The sequence below is a fragment of the Chionomys nivalis genome, chromosome 4 (genome assembly GCF_950005125.1).
Source record: "Chionomys nivalis chromosome 4, mChiNiv1.1, whole genome shotgun sequence".
Lineage (NCBI taxonomy): Eukaryota > Metazoa > Chordata > Mammalia > Rodentia > Cricetidae > Chionomys > Chionomys nivalis.
The window spans coordinates 13,578,637-13,595,118 of NC_080089.1; the positions used below are offsets into that span (position 1 = coordinate 13,578,637).

A 16,482-nucleotide genomic window follows, 5' to 3' on the forward strand; every position below is an offset into this window, starting at 1 on the left:
TGTGTGCACGCCTCTGGGTCCCCTACAAATGTTGTTGGAGGCAGTCATGGGCCACCATGTGAGTCCTCTACAATAGCAGTGCTCTTAACTGCTAAGTCATCTCTCCAGCCCCTATTACACTATCTTAAACCCAAAGACCTGTCAGCTTGTGCACATAGTCAATAGATTTTTTGACTCACTAGATTTATGCACAAAGAATTTTATCTCTCTCACTGCCACTCTCCCTGTTCCCCATAAAGCTCAAATAAAGTAACCCTCTCATTTCTCACACAACCCCTCAAAATAAATCCATTCTCCTGGAGTTTCTGGCCCTGAGACCTGTGAGTTCTGTGCTGCATACTCTATAGAGTGCTCAGTCGACATGTGTCACCAGAAAGAGACAAGAGAAAGTGCTTGTGTCTGATCTTTAACAGGCAGTCAAATGGCATCTTGACTGAAGCAATGTGAACAGGAATGGGAACTAATAACTCCTAACTTTGGGAGCAGGTATCGTGCTCAAACAACTTCTAAAATCATCTATCAAATGGGCAAACTATGAATCAAAGCCTTTTAACTTGGCTGATAAACAGAGGTCAGGGCTTGGGCCTACAAGAAGGATCTGAGATTATATTGATAGAGGATGCAAAGTACATGGGGCCTCTTTCATAAGAATGTGTTCTATTCACTGCAGGAGTAGGTCCTAAACAATGCTCAGGAAATTGGGGCATTCGGGTGGAGGCTGGCTCCTGGTAGAACTGCAAAGACTCACCAGGATGTTTGAGCACTTCCTCTCTGGCATTCCAGGTGACCAGGCATCAGTGACAAGCCAGGTTTCTCTAATGCCTGCTTGAAGCTGTGCTTCCTACAGAGTTGATTTTCAGTATCTCTGGCCTACAAAAACTTCCATGATGATATTAGGATTTTCAACTTCAGTCTGCACACAAACTGCTCATTTTGCCAATACTGGCTTTAACTAGGTTAGAGTGAGAAAGGATTCTCACTGAGCATTGTGACCTGGAAACCAAAGCAGACAATCCAAGTTTCAAACGCTATGACTGTATAAAAAGGTTAACAGCAGTACAAAACAGAGAGGAAGACAAACTCATGAAAAGGACAAAGGAAAGGCAATAGTTACCACCAATGCATGGGGAACAAACAGGTTAGAAAACTCACATATGTGTGGCAAGTGAGGGAGAGGCTGTAAATGATAAATACTGAAGATTGGGAAAGAGTAAGAGTTTAGTCTAAATTGATTAGGTAATAAAAACTATATAGGCCTTTGGAGTCAAACACCTGAGCTTAAATGCTTACCTGGCATAAGAGACAACCATAACAATTTCCATCTAATTCATAATTCAGAGGACTAAACAATAAAAGTTCAAAACTTAGAACAATATTCAAGAATAGGTAACTTAAAATTAAGCATTCTGGACCAATACAGAACTGCTAACTTACCAGTGTGTAAATTTCAGACAGCAAACAGCTGCTAACCGTAGAAGAGCAGTTTCCCAGCCTAGAGATAATCACAGGATTCAAGGACACAGTGAATCTTTTACACAGTATTTTAAACCAAACAGCTCAACAGTAGGCATGACTTGACCACTAGGTGGCATCACGACAGCTGCATTTCACATTTAAAGAACAAAACAAGAAGAAAAATAAAGTAAATCCAGAAAAAGAACCAATATCATGTGTAGATGGAGACTGCTTGTTTGTTTCCCGGCCACCCAGACCCAAATGATCACACAGAAACTATATTAATTACAATGCCGTTTGGCCGATGGCCCAGGAGTAGTCCTACCTAACTCTTACATCTTAAATTAACCCATTTCTATTACTCTGTGCATCACCACGAGGCTATGGCTTACTGTTAATGTTCCGAAGTGTCCTTCCTCGGCAGCTATATGGCATCCCCTTGACTCTGCCTATTCTATCTCTGTTCTGATTTCCCACCTGGCTTTACTCTGCTAAGCCATTGGCTCAAACAGCTTTATTCATCAATAAAAGCAACACATATATAGTAAGGACATCCCACATCAATCATGGATATACAGAATTTTTAAAAAATTGTCGAAACTCTTAGAACAAACTACAGAATTCCTTTATGTGTTAAAAGAATTCTTATCTTGAGCATTTCCTAGTTATTTGTGCTTTCTTCAAAAAATAGAATACAAACACATGATTTATCTAAAATAAAAACTTTATTTTTTATATTGAATAAAATCAGCCAACTATGACAAAATTTTCAAGTTATAGATATTTCTAAATATTCAGTAAAAAAAATTAAATTTCAGATTTCAGATGTTTCCCAAATATTTATGGTAGTTCATATTATTACATGTAATAATTAAAAACACTTATGAAAAATTAGGTAAATAAATAATTCTATACTGTCATCCAACTCAAAATAAAAAAATTTTTCTTTGTATAAATAAATCTAGTTCCCCAAAATTTTAACACCTAGTTTCCTCCAAATGAAGAGATGAAAATTTCTCTTATAAGCCACCTTCCCAGTTTCTCTCAATTACTTCTTACATATAACTCATTTCCAGGATTATCTTTTCCATCAACAAAAACATAAAAAAACAGAAATATGACTCTAAGTTATTTTTATAATTCAGATTATTTCCACCATCATTATTGAACTTCATTTTTAAATCATTACATATCATCCTGAAATCTAGCAATTATCAACCTATGTAAATACAAAAGCCAGATAACCACTTAAGATGGTTAGTACAAGAAAAGATTTCTATTGCAGCCCTCAATTCAAGCAAAAGAATTAGGGAAAGTGCTCACTGTTATCTATCTTTTAAAGCTAGAACTTGTAGGAAATGCCACCCTTAGATCACTGACTTACAGAAGCAAATATGAATATACCATTTATACCTACACAGAAGTGGTTGTTTTTACAAATAAGACACAATCCTCAAACCACTTCAGTTACATTTTTGTATGTATATTATAGGATTGTTTGACATGAAGAAAATTAAGCCACATTTCAAAGTGCCACACAAATACAATTATTACAACAATGATAAAATTCAAATGCTGCTATTGACTTGAGTTTGTCATCTTCTGTTTATTTCTGATGGTGGCTCTAAGTTTACGTATTACCAGTCTGTCAGGTAGAATCATGTCACCTTGTTGTTCTAGATAATCTAGTAAGTTCTCAGTCCACTGGAGAGCATCTGCATGATTTATATGTTTCTCTGGAATCAGTTCAATCCCTTCCTCATCGTTTTCACTGGATTCATCTGTCTGACCCTGGGCTCGTCTGATGATTTCACTGTCAGTTAACACTTCATAACCTGGCTCAGTACTGTCAATCTCAAGCCACTTTTCCATATTTTCAGGAGTCACATTTTCCAGTCCTTTGGTATGCTGTAAAATGGTGGCCACAGTAGCCTCAGAAATATCTTCTTCATCAAAGTCCAAGCTCTCTTTTTCTTCTATGGCAGGAAGAATCTGTTTCCAAGCTCTGCTAATGGTAGTCGGCTTTACTAAGTTCCATGCCATTGCTATTTCGTAAAGTGCATCCAACAGAGTCAGTTTCTTCCAGAATGATTTCAGGTCGTTGCCTTCTTCCAGATTGTTCTGGAGAAGACCTGCTCGATAGTTTCTTTTCATGGTTGCTATGACTCCCTGATCCAAGGGCTGAATCGATGAAGCTACATTAGGTGGTAAATATTTTGCAAATATTTGGCCATCATCTGACTTCAGGACATTTTCGTTTGGATGTGTTGGGGAATTATCCAGCAGGAGCACGGCCTTTTCCTGCAAGCCTTTAGATCTTAAGTACTCTCGAACCTGAGGCACAAAAATCTTATCGAACCATTGCCGGAAAATGGAGAGATCCATCCACGCACCTTTCTGGCTGAAGTAAGAGACAGGCAGGTTTAAGGTGTCAGTCGCCTTGAAGGAGCGAGGTTTCTTTGCTTTGCCCACAACACAAAGTTTAAGTTTGTGTAAGCCTGTTGCGTTGGTGCAACACAGAACAGTGACTCTTTCTTCCAAGGAGCTGTGCCCAGGGACAGCACATTTACCTTTAACTACTGCAGTCCTGGAAGGTAGGCACTTCCAAAAGAGTCCAGTCTCATCTGCATTGTAGATCTGCTCGGGCTGCAAATTCTCACGTTCGATAAAATCTCTAAAGTTGTTACAAAAATCTTCCACAGCAGTCTCCTCTCCATTTAATCTTTCATTTCTAATATTAATCTCTCTAATGCTGTGCCTCTGCTTGAAGCGGGTTAACCAACCAGCAGAAGGGTTAAAATCACCATCCATTCCCAGAGCGTAGAAAAAGAACTCTGCCCGTTTGGCACAAATTGGTCCAGATACGGGATTCCCTTTCGCTCGCTGCTGATTGAACCATTCTAACATTGCTCTGTCTAGTTCCTCATACATGGATGGCTTCATAGATTTTCTCTTAGCCAGAAGACTTGTGGAATCAGAGCTGCTTGCATAAGTTATAATCTTTTCCTTATTCTTTCTTATGTCCCTAACTGTTGTTTCACCAATTCCATAGATCACCGCCAACTGCTTGGAAGAGCCTCCATCTTCGAGTTTCTTTATTATGTCAAGTTTATCTTTAATAGTCAACACCACGCGCTTCCGCTTCCCTGACATGGCGAGGTCTGGCACCCGCTCACACTGCCGCAATCCTTACTGAGACTTAAGAGTCTTGAGCACTCGACCCCGTCGCTTCAGCCGCTGAAGCGACGCGAGGCTGGGCTGGCAAGGGCAAGGCAGGTGACGGGAAATCTGCGGGCCAGGGGGAAGGCGGGGGCTGCCTCTCTTCCCCGCGGATAACAAAGCCGGCAGGTCCCGCAGTTCCCGCTCCAGCCCGGGGCGCCCAGGCCCCGGATGCAGGCCCTCCGCTGACCCTGCCACGCCCCGGAGCCGGCGCAGGGCGGAAGGAGCGGGCTGCCCTCACCCAGGCAGCCGGGCCTCCGTCTCCTCCACCCGCAGCCGCTCGGGCGCCCGACCCCGCACTCCCACCGCAGCGGCTCCCCGACTGAGGCGACGCGGCCGCTCCTCCCTCCGCGCGCGCTCCCGGAAGCCGCGCCCCAGCTCGCGCGCTGCGGCCCCGCGCCTGCCCCGCCAGGAGGCGGGACTTCCGTCTCCTCCCGGAAGTGGGGGCCGTGGCGCCAAGGGAATCTGGGCGGGGGCGGGGTGGCAGCTGGGCGGGGACAGACGCGGAAGCGAAGGCGGAGGCGGGGCGGGGACAGAAGCGAAAGCGAAGGCGGAGGTGGAGGCGGAGGCGTTTTGAAAGGTGAGCGCTAGCGGGTGGTTCCCTGCAGGCTCCTGGCGGGAATTCTCCGCTCTGCTCACGGTCGCCTCCCGCAGAGCCCAGGCGGAGCGGCGCGGCGCGGAGGGCACCTGCCATCCCTTAGCTGTGCGTCACGGACGCGGGAAGGGGCGCGCGTGAGAACGCAGCCGTCCACGGGTGTTTCCTCAGCCCCGGACCTGGCTGTGCGCAGCTCCTCCTGGGAGCGCACCCCTCAGCACACCCTCCCTGTCTGAGTGCACAGACCTTGTTCCCGGTCCCTGTCTCTGCAGACCCCTCTCTGGATGCACAGCCCTCGGGCAGTCTTGTGAAGCTGGGTCAGCGGTTCCTGTCTTCTGACAGCAGCCACCGCTCTGTTTTTGGAGGCCTGCGCACCTGCTTCCTGTATCTGGGGAATTAGTCCCGCCAGAAAGCCAGGTTGGTAATCATGACTGTGACCCTGGTGTTCACACCTCAAAGGATTTTTTCTTCTCTCGGACATTCATCCTTGCTGAATTTAGGGAGGCACAGCCCCTGTGACAGATGCTAATGAGTGATCTAGTTATCCTGGATGCCAGGCTGGCAGGACCCTCTCTACGAGATTGGGAAGTATTGAACTGTGATGTCAAATGGAAGGCATTGGCTTGCCTCTTAAAGCTTTACTTCATCATTTCCTTTTTCCTGTTGTGCTATGCTGCCCTATTTCCTGCCAATGGGAGGACGATGATAGATTGACTCAGACCCATGTGACAGAAACTTAGCAGAATCATGCATGCGGCCCTCAGATCTTTTCTTGTACTGGTTTGATTTCCATGTCCCTAGTAATTTTATAAGATTGTGAGCTCCTTGGGAGCAGAGACTGCATTTATTTCTTCTAGTGGCACCACTGCTCTAGAACATGTGCTGGCATTTTGATAAATGTTAATACCTTTCTTTAGCTTGTAATATTTTCTCTTCAAACCACCATATTTAAAAAAAACATAAAAGAGGGTTAATATTCTACAGATTTCACAAATTAATCCCTTCTGGCAGGATTTCCAAAAGTAGCATAGACATAAGTAACTGTCATCTGCCTACATTGTAGAGCAAGTAGGTGACTTTGGTGTGAGATTGTTCTTGAGTATAAATTAACCTCAAATTCTAAAAGAAAATATTTCTCCTGATGGGACATTCACGTGTCATCAACACAGTACCTTCTTTTACCTGTAAACTTACTTTGAAAGAACACATCCTTTGACAGACATCCCAGTTAATATGTTCCATCTTCCATGACAACCATGAAGCACATGATAGTATTGACTTCATTCACTTATTTGATGCTTTCTGGTGGAGTCTTTGTTTTTCTCTTTTTCTGAAAGTAAGATATATTGATAAAATTCTCATTTGAAGTTTTTAATTCGGCATAAACGAAATTTATACCTATTTGCATGGGTTCTGTTGCAGGTGAATTCTAGACATGAAGCTGTCTTACCTATTAACTTGGCTTCATTTTCTCATTTGACTCCCCTGGGTCACTCACCTGTTCCCTCTGATGATCTTCCCTCCCAGATAATTTAGTAAAGCTGTCCTTAATTTAAAAAGAAGAGCTAAGTACATTCAAAAATCTCCTTTTTGATAGCAGGTTTATTTTTACCTTATTGATAGAAATGACAATTTTGAAATAAGACAGGAACCCTGGCAAATGTGTAGTTTGCCAAATGAAACTTAATTTAAATAAAATATACCTTCAAAAAGGTCAAAGTCTTCATTTTTCCGTAGGAATTTTTGCTTTGGACCTTACCAAAAGCTCCATAAATTTTGTGATTGATGTCATCAATAAAATGTGGAGGAAAGTCTGCAGCCTTCCATCTCTTGTATACTTTTTCCTTACTTAATGGATAATTTTCAAAAATTTCTGACTTAAACCATGGGCACTTAAATTTAGTTAGGTAATCTTAGAAAAGCATGTTTGTTAGCTTTCACCGTGTTGATGGTTGTTTTCTGAAACTAAAATTTAGCATGACTAAGAAATAAACTATTACTTCTACATGTTAATTCTTACTACATGTACTTACATGATGTTACCAGCAGTCAGTGTGTACCACTGGACGGGTATCAGGAGACCTGGTTTCTAACCCTGCTCTGTCACTGACAAGCTCTGTGATCTTTGGTAAGTCATTTAAACTCTATGTACTTGGCTTTAATATTTGTATATGATGATAATAGTATCTTCTTTGGAAGATCATTGATAGGATTTAAAAATAAAGATGAAAGGGATACTGATCAATTTTAAATATAGATGATTTCTTTTATACCTTCATTATGTAGAGTCACATGTCTTACTAATAGTCTTAATTAGAGGTCTTAATCATTTCTGCTGTTGTCCTGCAATCACCCATTGTAAGATAAATGTCCTTTGAGAGTGCTGTAGTTTTACCGCAGCAATCTGGCATGTGTGGACCTGCCGTGTGGACTAAAGTAAAGTCATCGTTCACTTGGACACTTCTTACTGTCCATTTTTACTTTCATGTACTTATTGAAACCATGTTTGTCTTTTTATTGACGTGTTCTTCATTATTTCTCCCAATTCAAACCAGTTTCCTAGAAAATCTTATGATTGTGTAATACACATATACTAAGTTGGCTTATGAAAATTTATATGTGCTTACAAATACCTTACTATATAACTTCAAAACATAAGTTTCCTAGTTATTCTAGTGTTTAATAAAAAAAATCTTCTCAAAACTATGGGAGAAATTAGATGGACATACTGTAAAGTGGTGGAGTATGCAAAAGGTATGCTTTGAAGAATAATCTAGGGTTTTTAAGATAATTTTCAGTATATATCTTTATTGTTTTTCTCTTTGTTGGCTTCAGTGTAACACTTATGTAGATTATAACCAACTGTAGTTTAAATAAACCATTTGATTTACTAATTGGCATTTGATGCTATCACTGTTAAATTAATTATATACTATCAAAAAGTTACAATCAGCCGATGCTATCTACACAGGTCATGTTTTGGTGTATAATCTAATAATTTCTGTTGTTCTGATTTTATATGAGAAGTTACCATATAGGAAGGCATACTGCCTTATAGTCATATCAGAATTAGTACACTTAATATATTCTTTCCCCCTCCAAGTAATAATTTTGGAACACTATGAATGGTCCAGTATTGACAACATTGCTTAAAATTATTTTGGATTTGTAGTTTTAATACAACCTTTATAGCTAGTCACATATTTTTTAATATTTTCAATGATAGTTAATCCTTATCTTATAAATATTTATTTTCTCTAAGCTTCTAACAATCTCTTCGAACTGAGGCAAATAAAGTGGGTGTTTGAAGCTCATGTTTGGCATATAAAACATAAGCAGTGTAATTATTTTTGTAATCTTGGATTCATTTTTAACGTTCTATTTTTTGTTTTATACCTTAATACTGTTATATATAGAAAGACCTGAAATATTGTGTGCTAATGTAGAGTATTATAATCTCCATAAGCTCTTACACATGTACTATGACGTCATGTTACCTTATGATTCCATAAGCTCTTACACATGTACTATGACGTCATGTTACCTTATGATTCCATAAGCTCTTACACATGTACTATGACGTCATGTTACCTTATGATTCTACTTCTATTCCTTGGCAACCACAGAAGCACATATGAGTTACTAAATTTCTGTGTGCTTTCCTGTCAGTAGTTTAGTACATGCCTGTGATAAATTTAGTGGAAAATACTTTATAAAATCACAAAGGGACAGCTGTGATTTCTCTTCACTGTACTATGCTCTGCTTTACCACAAAGCTGCTCTTCCTGCAGACTTCTCACTTGACTACATTATTGGACTTTTAGTGAGTTTTGCTGAGTTGTTCTGTAGTTTTTGAGAGCAATATAACCCCGTCTCTACTTCACCAAGGAGTGTAGCGGCCACAGTCTCAGCAGATAGGCTCGCTCTCCGCATTGTATTGTATCTCTTTTTATATCAATTGCTACATTAATACTTTGTTCATGTAACGTGGCTGAGCCTTTAAATTTCATGTTATTTCTATTCCAAATCAAGTCCTTCTTTGCCTGCGGATGGATTATCTTTGTAATTCAGTGTATGTGTGTTGAACACATATATGCAATGTATGTGAGTTTGCTTGACAGTGCAGGTGTATATGGACATCAAGATGGATGTAGAGATACCGTTTTTGATTATTTCTCTCATTATTATTATTACTATTATTGTTGTTATTATCACTGTTATTTGAAACAAGATTTCTCACTAAACCTAGAACTTGTCATTTGAGTGAACTAGCTGGCTAAGCAGCTACCCCGGCGTTTCACTTGTCTCTGTCCTGTCGGACATCCAATGCTGGGTTTGCTGTGCACCGAACCAGCTAGTTTTTAATGTGGGTGATGAAGACCCCAGCCCAGATCCTAATGCTTTCATTACAACAGTTTACCTGATAAGCCATCTCGCAGCCCTGTCTTTATAATTCCATCATTGTTTTCTATTCTTGTCTCCCTTTTTACGTGACAGAAGCTATTTATCCCTTTTTAGTAACACCTATTTACTAAGTGTGTCATGTTCTTTATCGGTGCCAGAGTTTTGCCCATATTATATTTACTTATCAGAAATTACTTTTCCATTATTTCTTTACAAATCAAGCAGGTCCTTGAAAATTGTGCCTAATCAACTCTGTTCATAATGGTCTTTGGTGAATTACTTGCCATACTAATCTTTCTGCACATTGACATTTCTATAACATTTATATTTATTATTTAATACTGACCACCTTGAGTTTTTCTTAATTATGTTTGCATGTTTAATTAAGTTTTATACAATTTTCTAAAAGGACACAGGACTATGATTTTCTTGTGTATTTTTTCAGCACAACATGTAGCAATATGTGTTAAAAATAGTTATTTATGAATTATTTGTACATTGACTGTTCTGTGGGGTTTTTTTGCTAAAACATCTCATGTGATTTGCCTTTGTGAGCCATTTAATGAAGTTAAATTGATGTGTGCTGTGTTTTCATTGCTATAATATGGTTGTCATTGTTATGTTCCTAATACCTGTATTTTGTAGAAGCTTAAGTGAAAATGGTACATGTTAGAAGACATGAAACAAGGAGAAATTCTAAAACCCAAGTACCTGAGCAAAAATCTCGAGTTGATTGGCGTCGGACTAAAAGAAGTATCTCACAGCTTTTTTATAGTGATGACGAGCTTGATAGTGATGAGGAACTTGAACTTGATAGTGATGAAGTGCTTGGGAGTGGTGAAAGTATTGATAGTGATGAAGAGCTTGAGAGTGGTGAAAGGATTGATAGTGATGAAGAGCTTGGGAGTAGCAAGAAGCCTGGTATTAATGAAATACCAGAGAAGGAAACAGAGCTTAAATTAATCAAAGTTGAAAGTGAGGGAAACAGCAGTAAGCCTCTTAGAAACACCGACAACAGTTCAACAGAGGAAGAAAAAATGATCAAAAGTGAGCATGATGACTTGGCAGATGATGAAACTCAGCCAGGTCAAGAGGAGGAGGATGCCAGCAAGCACACCAAACAAGTCACAGAGGAGGATGTGGAAGATGAATGCGTCAAGCCAGGAAGAAGAAAGAGGCTGTCTGCTGTAATGTACGACGGTGATGAGAGCGATGGCAGTGACATCCTCGTTAGGAAAGCAGGCGCTAAACGTCCACGCAGGGTGGTCGAAGACGAGTGTTCTTCGTTGGAGATGGAAGGAGCAACCCCTGAAAAATCATTGGCTGCTCAAAAGCGAGAACACCACCAGAAGCTAAAGGAACTCTCAGAAAGATCACGCCAGAGACAAAGACGCAATAGTGGTAGAGGTTTTGAGGTGTGTTTTATTTTGTTGGTTTATTGTTGTTAAATTTTTACTTGAAAGTCATTTAGTTGTTTTTTACAGATATTAAAGTACAGAATCTATTCTTTTTCCAATGTTAGAATTTTTAAAGAAACATCCGTGAATATTGTACTATTATATTTAGTAATAATAATTTATTGTGAGCCTCACTCTCTTTTAAAAATATTGAAAGACTATTTGTTGTTCTGGATTGTCTTTCCCATTCTTAATTACTCATATTCTTAATGTTTATTTTAAACATTTTACATCACCAGAGTATACAGTTCTTCAATTTCAAAAGCTCAATATTTTGCCGTAAAATGTGTTTAATTATATGGATCTTTTTTGCCTTCAGATTTAAGTTTATACCTATCCTGGCTTTTTTAAAGCCATAATATTTACTGAAGCATTTATTTTCATTTAATTAGGACTCTGAAAAGGAATCTTGTTCAAGTACTGATGAAGATGTGGATGAGGATGCTTACAGAGATGGAAATGAAGATGGCTATATGATTGATGACTTTGTAGTGCAAGATGAGGAAGGAGATGAAGAGAGTAAAAGTCAACAAGGAGAAAGTTTGACTACATCACAGCTGAAATTAGTAAAACAGAATTCACTTTGTAAGTTAAATATGAAGACAATTGTGTCTTTTTCACATCATTATATAAAGCATCAAAGCCTATTAATATCATCTTCTGAATCATTGGTTAAGAGCTGTGAGTTTTTTTTTTTTTATTCTTTTTTAATTAAAATTTCCAACTGCTCCCCGTTTCCCATTTCCCTCCCCTCCTCCCACACATTGCCCCCTCCCCCCACTCCCCTCCCCCATCCCCACTCCTCTTCTCCTCCCCCCAGTCCATTCCCCCTCCCTCTCGATACTGAAGAGCAGTCCAAATTCCCTGCCCTACAGGAAGACCAAGGTCCTCCCACTTCCATCCAGGCCCAGGAAGGTGAGCATCAAAACAGGCTAAGCTCCCACAAAGCCAGTTCATGTATTAGGATCGAAACCTAGTGCCATTGTCCTTGGCTTCTCATCAGCCTTCATTGTCCGCCATGTTCAGAGAGTCCAGTTTCAACCCATGCTTATTCAGTCCCAGTCCAGCTGGCCTTGAAGAGCTCCCAATAGATCAGTTCCACTGTCACAGTGGGTGGGTGCACGCCTCGTGGTCCTGATTTCCTTGGTCATGTTCTCCCTCCTTCTGCTCCTCATTTGGACCTTAAGAGCTCAGACCATTGCTCCAATTTGGGTCTCTGTCTCTCTCTCGATCTATCGCCAGTTGAAAGTTCCTGTGCCATTCTCCTTGGCCTCTCGTCAGCTCTCATTGTCCGCCACATAGAAAAAAGTAGATGAAAGATAGTTTTTAAATGATTTGTTTACATCTTAAAGATAAAACAATATTGCTTAGATGTAAATATTGTGAGTTTAGCAAATTAATATTGATAGTTTATTAAATATCTTCAATGTCCAATGGTTGAAGAATCAGAATTTAGGAAATTTGTCCATGAATTTCTAGAGCCAGAAGATAAAGAGAAAGTTTGATTATTTACAAATTAAGGGGAAATTGTGATTAAACTTTTTAATGTCTTTTATCAAAAAAAAAAAAAAGAGCTGTGAGTTTGTGTTTGGATATTTTAAATTTGACAGTAAAAGTTTCTTCCATTGGTTTCAAGAATTCATTGCCCTCTTAAATACTGTGGACCCCAGTAAACAGCCATCTGTTTTCATCAGGCTAACTTTGTCAGTATTTATCACTGTAAATACAATCAAAAACACATTTATTAAAATAACATTTAAAAATTTACTATATTGACAAAAACATTGTATAGAAAATAGCTATTTTTCAAAATAGGAGACTGGCATTGTTCTGTTCTTTGAAATCACTTTGAAGATGTCTTTCTAAATTTGTATGTGTGTGCCTGTATGAGTTTATGTGCACAATAGGCATGCATGCACGCATGTCCCCACAGAAGCAAAGGGCACTGGGTTCCCTGGCATTAAATTTAAAGGCAGTTTTAGTCTCCTGATGTGGGTACTGGGAGCCGGACCCAGTCCTCTGTAAGACTAGTAAGCTTTGTTAACCTCTTAACTACCTCTCTTGCCCCATTAGATTTATTTAATGTGATCTTACTAAAAGGCAGCTGGATTCATATATCTTATATCTATAATATGTTTTGTTGAAGTACATGAAACAGTTTGCTACTGATATATAGCTGAAAATGGGAAGATCATTTTTGTAGTATTTCCAAAATAATTATGTATATTCCCATCAGATAAAGTTAATACACAAAAATCCAACACATGTTACTGATTGCAAGTTTTTCAGAATTGTGATTTTTACTTAAAATCTTGGCTTTACTTATTGACAACAAACATAGCAAATTATACTTACAGTGAGAGGCTCATATTGTTCTTTCTTGAGAAAACATTTGACAAAAATTGAATATCTAGTTTGTCATTTTTCTTTCAAGTGAAAGTGGTTGTTTCATGACAGATGAAGCTTTGCCTTAGTTATGGGGGCTGCATGAGAGAGTTCTCCTCAGAACCACCATTCTGTTTTGTGTTCATTACAGTAAAGATTAATGACATCAAGAGTATTCCTAAAAGGATAGTGTTTATCGCTGTGCCTCCCTGCGGTGACTGCCATCACTGTCGTCTGGTGCCAGTGCTGTGCTTTTTGTGAAGGGGTAGCTGTTTTGCCAGTTGTACTTTTGCACAATCAATGAAAATGTTAGAAAAATATACTCCTTTAGTATTGATAATTGTATGGCTCTTACTGTATCTTTAATAGATGATGACAGTATACTTATTCTAAAACTGGCTTTTCTCTAAAGCTGGTTTTTATCAAGCTTTTTGAATCTTCACACAAACAATGAAGCCTACCAAAAATAGGAAATTTTCTTTTTTTGTGTGTATGTAATTAATATAATTTTAAATAAGAAAATTTGAAAACGTGGAGTACATTTAAATATAAATATCGGATCCCTATAATTTTACATAAATTCAAGGATTGTTTTCATGGTGATTTACAGTTCATAGAAACAGGTTCATATATTAAAGAATACATTCTTCCTAAATATTATCTTAGGAAAGTCATATTTACTAAAATTAAGTAATAGCAGTTTGACTTATTTTCCACAATTTGTAATGATACAGTAGGTTGAAGAATGATTCATGCCGGGTGGTGATGATGCACAACTTTAATCCCAGCACTTGGGAGGCAGAGGCTGGTGGATCTCTGTCAGTTTGAGGCCAACCTGGTCTACAGAGCTAGTTCCAGGACAGGCTCCAAAGCTACAGAGAAACCCTGTCTCACATAAACCAACAACAACGATAAAAAAGAAAATGATTCATAGTTCAGAAACTTAACAAATTAAGGGAAAAAACAAGACATTTCCAAGTTAATCTCTAACTTTCTAATAACAACACTTGGGCATTTGCATCAAAAGAATACTTAATTAAGAGATATACCATCGTAATGATTTCTTTATCTAGACTGTGTTAGATATGTGCAGTCCAGTATGTGTAAACTGCTACTAATTCCTTCTCTGCCTACTCCCCTCTGCTTACTTTATTTTAATTGCAGTTTGGGAATTAGAGAATTGTCGATGGAAATTAGAGTTGCCGTGTACTCCCGCACCCGGGCAGTTTCTCTATTACTGACCTTAGACCACTTTGATACCTCTATTACAATTGATGAGCCTATATTGATCCATTATCACTAATTCATAGTTCACATTAGAGCCCTCTCTTCGTTGTGTACCTTTCGTGCATTTTGACAACTGTCTAATGACGCACCCATCAGCATAGTTCGAGTGCCCTAAATTATTCATGTTGTGGTTTACTGTTCTCCACACACTTGTGTATTTGAAGACTTACTTGCTGCAGTGACACTCTTTGGGAAGTTGAGAAGACTTTAGAGGGTGGGACATGTTGGAAGAAGTGTGTTTCCAAGGATCAGACCTTAGGAATCACAGCTCAAGGCCTGCTTCTGGCTTCTGTCACACACTTTCTCGCTCTCATTTTCTCTTCAATGCTTCATCGTGATATAAGCAGCCTCATACCTCTGCTGATGCAACTGTAAGCTGTTCTTGCTGCCATGGTCTGTACCCTGAAATAATTAGCCAAAATAAATCTTTCCTTCCTTGGGTTACTTCTTGTCTGGTATTTAATTACAGCTATGTGAAAAGTTGTAAGTGTACATTTCCACCGATGTATTTGTTTTTGTCTCCATAGTTTTAATACTTTCAGAATGTCACACAGTTAAGAACAAACAGCACATGTAACTTTCCCCATGGTCTCTTCACCTGTTTGTCTTGAGTGTTTCCCCATGGCTAACCCAGTTGCCATAGCTCACCTAGTTTTGTCCCTGAGTAGAAATGCATTGTATGGATTTGCCACAGTATATGCACTCACCTATTGCAAAGCATCTTGGTTGCTTCCATGTTTTGGCAACTATGAATAAAGCTAATATAAACATTTATGTTCAGGATTTTCTGTGGACATAAGACTGTATCCCACTTGAATAAATTACAGGGAGCTTTGTGTTTACTTTTAATATTAAATATCGCTGCCTCAAGAGTTTGTATTTCACTTTCTATGTAATTATTTTGTATCTTCTATAGTTGGAGTAGTCTTACTCACCAAGTTGTGTTTCTTGATTAGTAATATTCTTGTTCTTCCTTTCTTGAGTTGACATGTTCCATGAGTCACTATTCTCACTCTTTTTTTCCTGTTTACTGTGGAAGTGCAGAGGCTCCTGATAAACACGGGCTCGGGATAACCTCTGTTCACTAACATATTCTTCGTTTGTGTTAACCCAGTGTTGCTTTGTGCTTTGCCCACTGGCCACTCTCACTTCTTTAGTAGCTTCTGCACTCCCACTCTCTCCTGCCTCTCCTAATGTTACACTAGTTTCCCACTTGTCATTCAGCTTTTGTAGATCCCAGGATTTCATCATCAGCTGCCTTCTTTTTGCTTGTACTTAGGGAAGTATCCCATCACTTTAGCCCAGAATATAGACAAAAGTTCCCAAATATTTTACTTCAGACAAAATTTCTCCTGAGGCAAAGATCCAAATTTTCATCATCTCGGTGGATATGTTTATCTGAGTATCTTTTAGACATCTCTAGCTCAGTAAGTATAAAACTGAGATATTGTCAAGGAGTTGAGGTAGTAGATCAGCTGTTGTTAGGATGGTGAGATAATTTCATAACATTATCAGAACTGGACATCAAAAAGAAGTTTTTAGTATATGTAAAAGTAAACCCCAATGAAATAAGCATCTGACTGATGGAAGAAAAGGCTAGACAGTTGGCAACCTTCTCTCTTGTATTCTTACTCATTTGGTTTTCATTCTTTTTATTTCAATTAAGATATGAAGTTACAC

General features: G+C 39.0%; 2 protein-coding genes across 4 annotated transcripts in view; one reads left to right on the plus strand and one right to left on the minus strand.

The window, feature by feature from the left end:
* Positions 1-2,193: 2,193 nt before the first annotated feature.
* On the minus strand, positions 2,194-5,063 carry Jrkl (JRK like). The gene has a single exon (XM_057767582.1). The coding sequence runs from the start codon at positions 4,606-4,608 to the stop codon at positions 3,034-3,036; it is 1,575 nt and encodes a 524-aa protein (XP_057623565.1). The 5' UTR covers positions 4,609-5,063; the 3' UTR covers positions 2,194-3,033.
* A 109-nt stretch (positions 5,064-5,172) lies between these two features.
* Positions 5,173-16,482, plus strand: part of Ccdc82 (coiled-coil domain containing 82) — a 35,294-nt gene continuing 23,984 nt past the window's right edge. The window contains exons 1-5 of one of the 3 annotated variants that reach the window (XM_057767576.1): positions 5,173-5,254; positions 5,542-5,686; positions 7,316-7,397; positions 10,319-11,088; positions 11,523-11,715. In XM_057767576.1, coding sequence (XP_057623559.1) covers positions 10,333-11,088; positions 11,523-11,715 — 949 coding nt within the window. In that variant the 5' untranslated portion in view covers positions 5,173-5,254; positions 5,542-5,686; positions 7,316-7,397; positions 10,319-10,332. Of the gene's footprint in view, positions 5,255-5,279; positions 5,687-7,315; positions 7,398-10,318; positions 11,089-11,522; positions 11,716-16,482 lie in introns of those variants that run through there. The other 2 variants (XM_057767575.1, XM_057767577.1) reach the window with 2 other exon arrangements.